At 40.0% G+C, this 15527-nt stretch overlaps 1 protein-coding gene across 3 annotated transcripts in view; it reads left to right on the forward strand.

The window, feature by feature from the left end:
* FIGN (fidgetin, microtubule severing factor) overlaps nucleotides 1-13017 on the forward strand; it is a 169673-nt gene extending 156656 nt beyond the window's left edge. For all 3 annotated transcript variants that reach the window (XM_073647043.1, XM_073647044.1, XM_073647045.1), the window contains one exon: nucleotides 10121-13017. In XM_073647043.1, coding sequence (XP_073503144.1) covers nucleotides 10121-12348 — 2228 coding nt within the window. In that variant the 3' untranslated portion in view covers nucleotides 12349-13017. The remainder of the gene's footprint in view (nucleotides 1-10120) is intronic.
* The last annotated feature ends 2510 nt before the right edge of the window (nucleotides 13018-15527 follow it).

Below are 15527 nucleotides of genomic sequence, written 5' to 3' on the forward strand. Positions count from 1 at the left end.
ACTGGCACCAGCTGTCAGGGCAGTATTACTACCACTTACAGGCCGCAATTGGCCTCCTTTGCTTATTAGTGGGCAAGAAGTTATGGAATATATGGCATATCACTTGGCCCATAGCAGGATGATGTTACCTCTTACAGTGACACTGTCAGTATGCGTCGATATTCTAAAAAGAATGGTTTGCCTGATCAGAAATTACTAACCAGGATCATTTTCAGGCCATTTTTAATAAAAAAAAAAAAAAAAAAAAAAAAAGCATGAAAAGTCTGACAGTCCACTTTTTTTCATTTTATGTCTGTGTTTGAGAAACGCCCAGTGTATAGGGCCGAAATGTTACACCTTATTTTGGGATTGCTTTATGAAATAAAGAAATATATTTTGTAAAGATTTAATTTTGAGTGCCGAGCATTTATAAAACGAATAAATGAGTTGTTGTTGGATATTACTGGATTATTACCTGTTTCTATGATGAGGTCACTTTAACACAAAGACAGCCTTACTAATGTTAAGGAGCTTGAAAGGGGTTTTGTTTTAAAAGATTCTATAATCTCTAATTATAATATATTGTATACTGTATATTACATTATGGTAACACTGTTGCCTTACTAATCTGGTTTCTTGGGTTTGAACCCAACCAAAATCAATATTTGCATGTAGTTTGTGTGTTTTCCACCTGCTTAGAGAGTGACGCAATTTTTGCACAGTGCTGCAGAATATGTTGGCACTATATAAATGAATAAAATACATGTGTGTCTTATTCTGACTTCAGAACTAGGCTGCGAGTATGGGGCTCTTGAGACACGATTTCTATAGATTAACCACTACTCACACAAAGAGATTTCATCAGATAGCTTAACTTGACTGTAGGAGGCACGTATGATGATTCCAGAAGAAGGTTTATTTTCAAGCTAATTTCTTGTAGTTATACACAATTAAAGTAGGTAAAAAGACTGTTCTGAACCCGAGCTGTAGAGACATGATGCTAGCAAGATGAATGACAAACACTGACTGGGGGAGAAGGGAGGGGTTACTGACATCAGAGCTGTAGAGACAGACAGGGAGAGAGACAGGCCAAACCTCTGCAATCAGGTTTGTCTTTTATTGATGTGAAATGGAAAAAATACAATGATAATACAATACGGCATGATTTCTAAGTCATGGGACATGACCTGTTTATTAGAGATGAGCCAAACAATTTGCACTACCCTGGTTCAGCATCCAGTTCAGTACTCCATGGCAGCTGGACTACAGCAGTGCAAACTTTCTCGCTCGGCACTCGAACGCGAACATCCTGGGCGCCTTCTTGCTATTGACTAGGCCTCACATAATGTCATGATGTCACTGGGGACTAGTAATCGCAACAGGTACCTTGGATTCCTCAAGGAAGTTTGCACTGAATTTGTCCAGGTCCCATGGAGTACCAAAATAGATGCCAAAGCAGGACAGTGCCAATCTTTTTTGCTCATCTCTGGTATTCTAATCTTATTTTTCTCTGAATTTCATTATAAACACCAATTACTCATTGATAGAAAGTCAATCTATTATTATCACATGCTAGCAAACCCTTTGACAGGCTGCAAGACACATTACAACTACTGGGGGGTGACCTGTAGGCACATATAGCATAAACCTCTCCCACTAGAATATTGTAAAGCTATTTATTTTTTTATGCTTTTTTGAAAGCTGGACTTGCAACTATGTCTTGTTAAAACAGTAGTTCAAGTAAAGTACTGTACAGACTACTTAGAAAGACACTATTAGACTTATTACATGAAAAGGACAGTATCACAAGGTGATTAGATATATTTAATACAGCACTCTGTTTTTAAGATGCTTTAAAGGGTTATTCAGAAAGTAGCAAGTTTATTCCTTATTAGTGATGAGCGAGCACGTTCTGTTAACCCTTTCGGCGAGCATGCTCGGGTGCTCGCCGAGTATTTGCAGCGTGCTCGAATGTTATGCTTGAGTTACTGTGTGTGCATGATTTGCGACTGTTTGACAGTTTTAATACATGTGAGGAATGCCTAACAAATAGGCATTCCTCACATTTATTAAAGCTGTCAAACAGTCGCAAATCATACACACGGAGTGGCTCAAACAAAACACTCCAGCACGCCAAGCTACTCAGAAAACACCCGAGCATGCTCGTAAATCTCGAGTAACGAGCATGCTCGCTCATCACTATTCCTTATTCATTAGCTGAGGGATAACTTGCAGATGATCTAGGGTCTGGCCAGTAGGACCCCCCCTCCCGTGATCCTGGGAATGGGTTCTGGATCCCAATAATAGGCATACAGAGCCCATATTGAATGGAGCGGACGTGGACATGCATGGTCTATGGGGCTACCGAAGAAAGAGTACAGTGCTCTGGTATATTCGGCAGTTCCACGAAGAATCTATGGAGCAGAGGTCAAACATGCATATGTCCATGCATTCAGGAATGGGCTCTTCAGCCTTTTCTTGAGATTCGATTTTCTTGGGATCCACCTGTTGGACCCCCACAGATCAGCAAGTTATCACCAACAACTTTATCTAGTATTATTTGATTTGACACAATGGATTTTTGTCTTTTTGTTTATACTCTTGGAAGACCGTTATAAAATCATCAGAAATTGGACTGATGACATTAATTCTGACTACATTTGCATATAATAACATAAATGATGTAGGGCAATAAATTTGAGTATAGGTGACATAACTTGTTTTTTCCTGAGGTGACATAACTCTGGAATTTTATGGTTCATAAATAGAGATGAGCGAACCCAAATTTAAAAGTTTGAGGTTAATTTAGGTTCCGGTCCTAAACTCCAAGCACCAACTTCTCCTGGAAGTCCATTTTAATGTTTGGAGTTCCAGGAAAAGAGAGAGATTTTTTTTCCAGCTCCAAAGTTCGGGTCTGCACTGTTTTCAGTGGGGTTCAGGTTCCGGTTGAATCTTGGGTACAGTTCTGGTACCCAAACCGGACTTTGGCCAGAACTTCCACGGGTTCGCTCATACCTATTCATAAATGATCATTCTACCTTTAATTAATGTCATCCCATTTTGGTCTTGAAAAACAACACAGCAAAATCTTGCCAGAGATGCGGGATTTGGTGAGAATCTTCTTGGATTTTTGTAAATGAACATAAATAAAGGCTCAATTCAGATATCAGTTTTTTTGTATCCGTTCCATTCATGTTTTTCATGTGTAGAACTCATACCTATTTTAGTTTATGGGGCTGTTCACAGGTCAGTGTAGTTTTGCCAAGAAAATCACGGAGACTTGAGTCTCGGCTCAATCTCACCAATGCAAGCCCATGGGTTCCTGAAGAAATCGGACAGTACTTTGATGCCATCTGTATGCAGTTCATTTTTCACAAACTAGTTTGATAGGAGAAGCTTGAGAAATTTCCATAAGTTTATTTATTCATCTGAGAAAAACAGATCAAACTCTGATGGTAAAAACTGACACCGATGAAACTTTGATGACACTGATAAAAAACAAACAAACTTGAGCTGATTTTGGCCAATGAGAAAAATTACCGATGTCTAAATGAGCCCTAACGATGTATTGTCCAGATAATAATAATTTTTCATATTCAAAAGCAAAAATGTAAAAAACATGAAATGTCACTGGGAAACTGTTTACATCTGTGTTAGTATTATGGCAAAAAGACCTTCTGTACGGGCTTAATATCAGGAAAATTTCAAACTGGTTAAATATTAAACTGATAAAATTCAGAGCATTTTGTAAATCCTGTACTAAAAATGATCTGGAAAATATAAATGTATTTCATTATGGAATGAGTTGGGATGACATGGAGATGTCAAGTAGCCTGTCTGTATATAAATTGATTTCCAGCAAACAATCAATTATTCAGATTATGTAATGGGGTGCCGAGGTTTATCAAAATTGGTTTATGACTGCTATATAACAGCAATAATGTTTATCCTACACCAGCTGGGCGCCAATTTTACATTTTATCTATGGTGTCCAAACATGTCTGCTTCTAAGGGAAATGTATAAGCTTTATTTTTTTTATTCATTAAAACCCAACTACTGATATAAGTACATTTTTTCTAATAATTTCTTGTTTTCTGAGCATAGATATTTTTTTCTGTACACGATTATATGGGCTACCTTCCACGTTATGCTTTACACCAGCTACAAAGTCAATTGTATAAAGATGAATCATTAACTTTCCTAGGAATGTGTTGTGAGCATGCTCTGTGATCTATGCAGTGGCCATTGTGCAGAGAGGTGAAGGAGGTGAACAGGGACTTTGTCGATGGTGGATCCCGTGTTGGCTTTATAGAGGAATTATCTGTCATTGTAATCTTGCCTGCGATGATTATGAGATGACCACTGAAACTGAACAGCGATCTCTACAGTGTTAGTCTTTTATTAAAGAGGTTGGCCACTGCTTTTTTTTTTATTGATGACCTCTGATCGATAATGCCACAACACCGGGCAACCTTGCCAATCAGCTGCTATGGGTGCAAGCTGGATGTTCTTGGATGCTGATGGATCCCAGCAATCCCATCATTTCTGAAGTGACCACAGCCAGGTACTGCAGATCTGCCCCCTATTCATTTGAATGGGTGGTAGATCTGCAGTACTCAGCTGAGGCCACTACACTTGAATAGGGGGAAGATCTGCAGAACCTGGCTGCAGCACCTGTAGTTTTGATGGTGCTGCTGTGTTCTGGCAAAATCCAAGAACTCTTCAACTTTAACAGCTTATCGGTAGGGAGTGGCGGGCATCATACCCCCACCAATTGTTTTTTTTTAATGATGACTTATTCTTTTTGAAGTGTCAGATGTCCGTATAACTCAAATGAGCATCGCAACGCAATGCTCGGACTGGCCATCTGCTCTCCCAACCCGAGCGTGCCAGGTACATAAAAATACGTGCTTCAGACGGCAAGTCCGAGCATCGCATTGTGATCATTGTCCGAGTTATATGGCTGTGTGACTCTTAATTTAGGATAGGACATCAATATCTGTAGTGGCCCACCTATTTAAGCTCAGTGGATATAGTGAAAACTGCAAGATTTAAGTTTGTTTTTGTTTTAATCTGGGCAATAACAGAAAATGAGGAGAAAAAGTTCACAACAAATAAATTAAAAGTTTAGCATAAAATCTTGATTTAAACAATTGGTAATCTTCTGATCTCACATTCCTTCAAAACACATGTTGTATTTCAATTCTAAAACTTCCCATTCCCACACGTTTCTACTTTTTGTTATATTGACGTCATGGGCTCTAAGCTAATGTTACATTTTAGATTTAAAGGGGCCAACTGGCATAGAACACAGATTAAAAGGGGAGGTTCCATGTTCAGTATACAATGGGAGTGGCTACTAAAAGTCTTTCTCTCTGACAGCCCAATGGAAATGACGTAATATAGAATTTCCTTTAGAATTGAGAATTTGCTGCCACATTCCTCCCAAGTTTGCTGATGAATGTGAACGTCTAAGCAGTCATACACCATGTCATCAGCTTACTTTTAGTAGACTCATTCCAGTAAATTGTCTAAAGCCAACTATTTCATTTATAGGAAATTTCCACCTTCACCTTCCATTATATCTACATTTAAAGAACGAAGCCTCTTTATAAATAGTCTTGATTAAAAAGCTCCTACTGTTTTGTGTCTACAGTTTCTATGCTAACCTATGCATTTCCATGGTAACAGACTACAGAATCAGAATACTCGGGTTTTATTTGTAGACTTGCTTCCTTGTTGGTTAAATATCTGAATTCTCAATTGAATATGTCAGAGTTCCCGAATAAAAGATCTACACCAATGTCCTCTTTAAAATGTCTTTATTGGTTGAAGTTAGAAAAAAAATTTCTTTGCAAAAATCTTGACCTTTTGGTTAGAAACATATTGGTCTGTAGAGAATAATTTAATTTTGTGTATGGTTAGCAATGGGCACATACATTTTTAGATGTTTTTATATATTGAATTTCTGCATAACAAGGTATTAAAGGGGACCTGTCACCAGGTTTTCTCAATATAAAATACAGTCAGCACCTTTCAGCCCTCTGTTACCGCATTCTAGTATACTGTATGTATGCCTCGAATTCCCTATGCAAGGCACAAAACCGTGCGGTCCGGTTTGATCGGCGTCCGTGGCCTTGATCTGATATCTCCACTCTACTTACGATCACCATCCTCCTTCCCTGCTTCATGTAGATGAGGCGCATCCTACATCCTCCACACAGTCCTCCATTGCGCTTCTGCGCAGGCACATTTATTTTTGCCCTGCCGAGGGCAAAGCAAAGTACTGTAGTGTGCATGCGCCAGCTTTACCGATCATTGTCGCTCTTTGGACTTTTATAGCGCATGCGCACTTCAATACTTTGCGCTGACCCCAGCAGGGCAGAGAGAAGTGCGCCTCCAGAGAAGCACGATGGAGGACACTGTCCACATGAAGCAGGGAAGGAGGGCAGCAATCGCAAGAGAGGAGGCACCGGACCAAGACCAGAGACGTCCAAGGGCCCAGACCATGCTGTCTGCGAGTGTAATAAAAGGTCTTTTTTGTGCCTTGCATACGGGATTGCTCTTGCTCCATAACCTGCTGCCCATAGATCCTAGCTGATCGTCTTGATTGAAAGGGTTAATCTCTTAAGATTAATAATCATCCTGCTCTTTGAAATGTCTCTTATAGAAACTAATATTGAGACACTGGGATTGACCTAGATCCTATAGAAACGGCGCAGTAGTATTATTCCATTAACCAACTAAATAGTGAAAAAAAAAAAAACAAGTGGAGATGGCGAGAGTCATGTCCGCTTCTATCTAATAAGGAAAAAAAAATGGACAATAGCTTCCAGGGACAGAGCTTGAAAACCAGGGACTCTCTTTGGATATAGGAAGCATATTATTTATTCCCTGTTATTAACTCTATCTCCTGTGCATACGACATTCTACAAAATTCATCATTTCAAAACTAATATGTTAATCCGTGTACATAAGTTTATATTACCTTCAGTGATCTCTGAGCCTCCGCTATTCCCTCTATCGTATTATTATTAAATGCACATTGTGTGCTGTCCTTCTGGGCAGTCGATTCCAATAAATGAGCTGTCTGATGTCGAGAACCCCCCTCATATAAAGGAAGCTAGTGATCTGCTAATAGCCACAAGTTTAGCTCATGGAGCCTCCTTGGTCATTTATGAGAGCTCGGTCTTGTACTATATGTTGGTTAATGTAAATATAGTATTACGTGCTACCATATACACATGTCATTAATGTCTTGCCATGTAATAAAACATAGACAAAGACAAATTCTGCTGTGCAAACCTCCTCATTTTGCAATGCATTTCTTTGGCTCATAGAGGGGGACTGCGGAAATACATTTGTCAGCTTTGTATACTATTCAATATAAAAAAAAAAACCTTTCTATAGCCTTGTGATTGGGGGCACCTATAAGACCCAATGCACCTCTATGGGAGCACTATTATTGTGCTATGCAACATGGAGTTTTTAATGGATTACAGTCATGATAAAACTGCAAAGAGCATCTTCGCAATTTACTTCTTAATAAAAATCTTCTCCGTTCTTAAGAACAGAGGAATTTTTAATTATATTGTTTACTGCCCAAGGAAACCGGCCACCACTAGTGTCTATCAGAGGTAGTGAAACATACAGTGCTTACAAGTTGTTTCAAACTGAGCTTGTAAGTGCTGCTCTAAAGCTGGCTATATTGCCGGAGTGTATTGTAGGCTCTTGATCTGGCCAGCTTCAGTGCTACTGCTTGGGTCTTCCAATAGTGCAGAAGCAGAGCGGTCTGTGCTTGCAGAATTAGGTCTCATTTACACTTCTGGGCTTAAACACGTACATGAAAAAATGGTACCCGTGTGTCCGCTTGTACCATCAGTGTGTCATTTGTGTGTCCGTTTTTCCCATCAGTGTGTCCGTTTTTTCCATTAGTGTGTCATCTGTGTGCCCGTTTTTACCATCCGTGTGTCATCCATGTGTCCGTATTTCCCATCAGTGGGTCATCCATGTTTCCGTCTTTCCCATCAGTGTCATCCATCTGTCTGGTTTTACCATGAGTGTGTCATCTGTGTGCCCGTTTTTACCATCCGTGTGTCATCCATGTGTCCGTATTTCCCATCAGTGGGTCATCCATGTTTCCGTCTTTCCCATCAGTGTCATCCATCTGTCTGGTTTTACCATGAGTGTGTCATCCGTGTGTCTGGTTTTACCATGAGTGTGTTATCCGTGTGTCCGGTTTTACCATCGGTGTGGCATCCGTGTTTCCGGTTTTACCATCGGTGTGTTATTCGTGTGTCCTGTTTTACCATTGGTGGGTCATCCGTGTGTCTGGTTTTCCCCTTAGTGGGTCATCCTTGTGTCTGGTTTTCCCTTCAGTGGGTCATCCGTGTGTCCGGTTTTACCATCTGTGGGTCATCCGTGTGTCCGGTTTTACCATCTGTGGGTCATCCGTGTGTCCGGTTTTACCATCTGTGGGTCATCCGTGTGTCCGGTTTTACCATCTGTGGGTCATCCGTGTGTCCGGTTTTACCATCTGTGGGTCATCCGTGTGTCCGGTTTTGCCATCAGTGGGTCATCCGTGTGTCCGGTTTTCCCATTAGTGTGTCATCCGTGTGTCCGGTTTTACCATCAGTGTTGTGCATCAGTGTTTTTCACAGATGGATAAAGAAAGAAATAAATGACAACACTTCTCTTATACTTTTCAATGTTAAACACGGATGGCACACGGATGAAATCCATATGCTGTACGTGTTTTCACCGACCCATAGACTTGTATTGGCCTTTGTCATCTGTGCTGCCGGAAAAAAAATGGACATGTCTTTGTGTATTTTGCATGGACACACGGTCCTTGAACAAACACAGACATGTGAATAGCACCATAGATCATAATGGTTAAAATCCGATACAATACGTACGTGTGAACGAGGCCTTAGAGAGCGTGCATGGTTTTAGCCAATGGCGCCACAATCCTGCAGATCTGAACTGTCAATCAAATAAGCGTGCACCGCCAGCAGAAAGCTGGAAGGCGGGGGTGCAGTGTGCTCCTAAAAACGCAAAATGAGACAACTCCTTTTTATATGGCCATGTGCATGAGACCTAAACGATTTTGTATTAACATATTTTGATAGGTATACTTCAGATTATCAGGTCCCATTTATGACAAATTATTGGATTTTTCTATAACATTATAAACTTTTCAACTGCCATTGTTTAAAATGATGATAATCTTGTTTTTTTTTCATATTGTTAAAAGGTAATTTTAATTTAAAATTGCATCATGCATTGCAAAAAATTGAAAAAAAGTATGCATGTTAAATGATTATCCTGCAAAAAAATAAAATTAATACATAAAATAATTACATTACAATATATTAAGAAGGGTCCAGTATTTTTGCGAAGAGTGCATATAGCAAGTTCACCTAAGTAGGACGTGTAGCAAATGCTGTGCCCGAATGATGGATTCCAGCTGCTGCATATAAAGGGTAAAGCTGGAAAAAAAAAAAACTTTTAGGGGTTAGTCATCAGTGGTTTAATTCCTCGCGCCCTGGAGACTTGCAGCAGAAACAGACCAGCAGACAAGCAGTACTTTGTTTTTTTTTTTTCTTTAGGGGTTCAACAACAGAGCTCAGAAGGAGAAAGCAGTTGTAATTCATACCGAGTTGTAGGCTTTGTGTGATGAAAGCGATGGACCGCTGCCTGGGAGATTGCTTTGCTGCACTCCACGAAGCAGATTTGAAACTGTCGTGGACTACTTTAGATGAGAGTTGGATTATGGAATGACCTGCAATGTCTGTGTCATATTGTTCAGCACAGGGTGCATTATGCTGTGCTAACTAGGTGTTCAGCACCAAATAAGAGAGGCATCCTAGATGTGATTTGTCAGCTGTGTCTCATATTTTTAGATTGAGGGGAAAAAAAAAAATAGAAATCTGAAACTGATATTGTACAGACAGAATTGCTGCATACGTAGCATGTTGAGTGTTTCTGGAAAGCAGTACTGCGCCTACAAATCATCCATCAGAATGGGCTAAAGATGAGAATATCTGCTTATTGTCTAATTTATTAGTACGTACATGATATGCCACATCTTTATTTTATTATGGTATTGATTTCTTTCTTTTCTTCTTATTTATATAGGCTTGAAGATGCAGTGGACGCCAGAGCATGCTCAATGGCCAGAACAGCACTTCGATATATCGTCCACCACAAGGTCACCGGCTCACAAAGTGGAAGCATACCGTGGTCATTTGCAACGTACATACCAGTATGCCTGGGCCAATGATGATATATCGGCTTTAACTGCATCAAATCTACTTAAAAAGTATGCTGAGAAATATTCTGGCATTTTGGAAGGATCTATGGAAAGACCTCTTCTCAGTAATTACTCTGAAGTTCAGTCTGGCCTTGTGAATGGTCGAAAAAATGATGGTGAGCCTTGGCAAAGTTCTTTGAATTCAGACAATGTCTATCCTATGAACTGTGTCTCCGATGTAATTGCAGCAAGCAAAGCTGGAGTAGGAGCCACTTTACCTCCATCAGATGTCTCCGCCAGCATAGGCAGTTCTCCTGGGGTGGGCAGCAACTTGACAGAACCTAGTTATTCCAGTAGTACATGTGGAAGTCACTCAGTTGCTAGTCTACATTCAGGGCTACCATCTCAGGAATATGGGACAGCATATAATGGCTCCTACCTGCATTCAAGTTATAGTAGTCAATCAGCATCTGCACTGCCATCACCTCATCCATCCCCACTTCATAGCTCTGGACTCCTACAGCCTCCACCACCACCTCCACCCCCACCAGCTCTCGTATCAGGCTACAATGGGGCCTCCAATCTTTCAAGCTACAACTATCCACCTGCTGGTTATCCTCCACAATCAGGTGTTGGGTCAGGGTACAGCCCTGGAAGTGCGCCTCCTCCTTCTGCTTACCTTCCTTCTGGTATACCTGCTCCTACACCTCTTCCACCAACAACTGTTCCAGGCTATAGTTATCAAACACATGGTTTAACCCCAATAACTCCAAGTTCAGCTAGTTCCCTCAAAAGAAAAGCTTTCTATATGACAGGCCAGGGGGATTTAGATTCTAGTTATGGGAACTATAGTTATGGCCAACAAAGAACCTCACATAGCCCTATGTACAGAATGCCTGACACAGCTATATCCAACTCAAATAGAGGAAATGGCTATGAACGAAGTTCTGAATCTTCATCCTTGGCCTTCAAGCCCACTAAGCAGTTAGCTCCTACTGATCAGCAAAGAAAATTTAACAGTCAGTCAACAAGAGCTCTCACACCACCGTCCTATAGCACTGGAAAGAATTCCCGATCAAGTGAAGCTTTTGGAAAATACAACTCCTCTTCAATCAATGAACACAGTGAAGAGCATAGACAGCTACTCCCACATACTCTTCAAGGCCCTGGACTTCATACGGCTACCTCATCCAACCACTCTGTGGACGAACAGCTGAAGAACACTGATACTCACCTCATTGACCTTGTAACTAATGAGATTATCAACCAGGGACATCCAGTTGACTGGGATGAAATTGCTGGCCTTGATTTGGTAAAAGCATTTATAAAGGAAGAAGTGTTGTGGCCTGTGATTCGATCTGATGCATTTAGTGGACTTACAGCTTTGCCTCGGAGCATACTTTTATTTGGACCTAGAGGAACAGGCAAAACATTATTGGGCCGATGTATAGCTAGTCAGCTAGGTGCAACGTTCTTCAAAATTACTGGCTCCAATCTTGTCACAAAGTGGATAAATGAAGGAGAAAAAATTGTCCACGCATCGTTTCTTGTGGCAAGGTGTCGGCAACCTTCTGTGATTTTTGTAAGTGACATAGACATGCTACTTTCCTCACAAGTAGGTGAAGAACACAATCCAGTAAGCCGAATGAGAACAGAGTTTCTTATGCAGTTAGATTCCGTTCTTTCTTCTGCTGAGGACCAAATAGTTGTAATTTGTGCCACAAGTAAACCCGAAGAAATAGATGAATCTCTAAGGAGATATTTCATGAAGAGACTTCTTATCCCACTTCCAGACAGCACAGCCAGACATCAAATAATAATACAATTGCTCTCACAGCACAATTACTGTCTTAATGACAAAGAAGTTGCACTCCTAGTCCAGCGCACAGAAGGTTTTTCTGGACTGGATGTGGCTCGCTTGTGTCAGGAAGCTGTGGTTGGCCCTCTCCATGCCATACCACCCTCAGAGCTCTCGGCCATTATGCCGAGTCAGCTGAGGCCCGTAACATACCAAGACTTTGAAAATGTATTCTGCAAGATTCAGCCTAGCATATCACAGAAAGAACTTGATACGTATATTGAATGGAACAAAATGTTTGGGTGCAGCCAGTGATGAACATTGCAATGAATGCTGGCACGCAAACTTAGGTGTCCAAGGGGTTAGAGTCCCTTTTGGCAGTGGCCTAAATGTCAAAAGTACCAAGGCAGCCACAATAAACTTGCATCTTCAGAGTGATGGTAGACTTTAATGTGCATCAAACAGCCAATGTTCTGAATTGAATGGTGTGACAGTGAGCATATTTTAATGCTTAGTTCTAATTACGGAAAACCACACTCGAAAAGAAGCAGGGTGGACATAGGTTGACATTGGAAGGACATGAATCCCGTGTATTGATTCCATTCTGCTGTTCTTGAGATTTAGTTGCTGTCAAGTGCCTCAAGTGGTGCTTTTATTTTTTTTTTTGTTTGCCTCACAATTACATTGGTGGCATGTGCTAATATAAAGAGCTTTAACTTCAAACATTAATGGACTATAGATGAACAGATAAGTTGAAAGACAGCCAGCCAGATTTTCTTGCCATGTTTATGAGCAACAGTATTCCTCAATCCTGTCTGTTCTGCAGAAGGGATAAAGAAAATTAATCTGGAACTTTTTAATTTCTGTAGTTTTTATTTCTTTTAATGTTCTGTCTGCAAAAATGACAAACAAAAAAAAAAAAACCTCAGGAAAGTTGATTTGTACAGTACCTCAAAGGAAAGTGTTGAAAGCACTATTTACTGCTGAGAGAGATGGTTGGCGTCATTGTTGCTTTATATTACAAATGTGTGTTTACCTCAAAAAATTGGAAAGTGGCATGGAAAATTCCTTTGAATGTATTTGGTTGATATTCTAAAAAAAATGGCTAATGTCTTGCCATATTAATTTGTAACTTCTCCCTATGTAAATGACACATTATTCAGAATGACCATTTACGATATTAAATCAAAGGCTTTTTTTTAATAAGTTCAGATGGTGCAAGTATTCTTTATATCTATTTAGAGTCACAAATTTATGACCGGAATGAATGCAGCTTCAGCCCAACAACATTTTAGTAAATCAAACTGTCTTATCAAAACTAAATCTCTATATATTAGCTTGTAACCATTGACACGGATAGTATAGCCTTTTCTATTCACCGACTGTAGTACAGTTTTGTACCTAACACTTTGGTCAAGAAAACCAGAAAAATGGTTGCATTTAGAAAAAAAAAAAAAGAGAGAGCGGGGATCACGTCTGGTGACTGGTAGAGAGTTATATTCATTTCAGGCCTGGAATACATGATGACTTGTGGCTTCGAAGAAAATACTGTGACGTGACCACAAAGATTCCCTATCGTAAAAAAATGTAGAAAATGATTTTTCTTTCACCATCACAAGATTATCATTTTTTGCTTTAGGAAACCATAAATTGCCATGTAACCTGAGCCTTAAATAAGCACTCCCATCAGTTTTTATACTCTTAATATATTGCAATCGCCACATTATATAGCACGGTGTACTTACAATTGCTCATTATGCCTTTCTACCCAGATAATTCTTCTCTATGTAGAAACAGGAAGTCTCTTTTCCCTGCACTTATCATTCCCCTCCTCAACTACGGACCCAGCTGCTGGCTTCTCCCCCTGCCAGGGACTTTTGCAGTAACTCATGTCTCATACAGGGAAAATTGACCTCCTGTTTCTACATAGAGCTTAGAAGGATTCAGCTAGTAAGTTTTTAATCCAGTGATGTCATAGACCTAGTGGAAAAGAGAATAAATAGCTGGGTAGAAAGGCAAAATGAGCATTTGTAAGTACACAGTGCTAAATAATATGATTGCAATATAATAAAATTTGTAAAAAATATTGAAGGGACTTTTATGAAGAATATCCAATACTTACCTGAAGTTAACATTAAACCTGACCGATACATTTTGTTACGTATAGTCATCATACCTGGTGCCCTGCATTATGGTGCCATAATCTGTGAGATTGGTGTCCCATTTTCCAAAATAGTCACCAAGTTGGTATGGGGAGTGAAATAAAATTTTTAAACATGTCCCCCACACCTTACCTCTGCCAAAAAATTGACCACCACCGATTACGTCTGTGATGTGTCCATCTCATCATTGGCAATTATCTATCACAATGCATAGAAAAAACTGACTTTCCATAGTGCCCTCCATATGTCTTTGGGGTGGCCATTGTGGAGAAGAAGAAATTGGGGGCCATTATAACAGAGGCAGCAGCAACATAACTGAGGGCACTAGATATGGTAACTATTAGACATGATCAGAAAGATTCGCATGACCCTGGTCCATCGGACACATTGGTAGACTGTGGTGACTAACAAGAGATCTGAGGACCTCCTCCTACCTGACAGAATCCCCAGCATCTCTTCTAATTTGTACACCTGCTGCATGATGCAGCAACAACCATACATGATAACACACTGGGCTCACCAATCTGAAGAAACGCCAGGGATGCCGCAAGTAGGAGGAGGTTGACAGGGCTCTTGGCGGTCCATTAATGTCGCTACTGGATCAGGGTTCCTTCACACTCTAGCTGAACTCTAGTGACATGAGGAATGTCCAGTGACATTTGAGGTTATAGGTTCAGGGTCTCTTTAAATCCACTGCCGTTTCAGTGGCCCCCACAGAATATTGGTGCTGGGGTCAGTGATTGGCTACAGCGTTCACATCAATGTATATGGTTGTTGCTGCTACATAAAGACTGGCAAGAATCACCAGAAATGCTGACGCAATGGAAGATTTAACACATGAGTAATGTTTTTTTTTTCTCCCATCCCCAGTTGATATATTTAAAAAAAATAAATAAATTCTAAAGATCCAAAATGTTTGCAGCCATGCCATTCTTAATTACCGGGGCTTACGGCTGGTACACAGAAATAGTTTCAGCCTTCCAAAGTCAAGTTCATATATGGGCTGAAAACATTCAGTATTAGCATTACAACCAAAATACATGCAAAAGTGAGGTGTATTTATAATTTTTTTTTTTTTACTTTACAAAAAAAAAAATGTACTGTGGGGTTCTTGTAGCTGTGTTTGGTCCAAATAACCTTCATTTCTACATCTTGTGATATACTTTTGGTCTGCTGGTGAGATAACCCAAGTAGGCTTTAAATAAACCACATGCCCTTCCATTTTAGAAAAACTATTTTGTTGACACTCGTTTCCAAACTGGAAAATGTAAGCTTTATTGAATAACTTTAATTTTACAAATATTTAACATTAGTTTATTTGTTTTTTGATGT

Source organism: Phyllobates terribilis, unplaced genomic scaffold (assembly GCF_046119375.1).
Source record: "Phyllobates terribilis strain yellow unplaced genomic scaffold, ASM4611937v1 Scaffold_9__5_contigs__length_417890890, whole genome shotgun sequence".
Taxonomy (NCBI): domain Eukaryota; kingdom Metazoa; phylum Chordata; class Amphibia; order Anura; family Dendrobatidae; genus Phyllobates; species Phyllobates terribilis.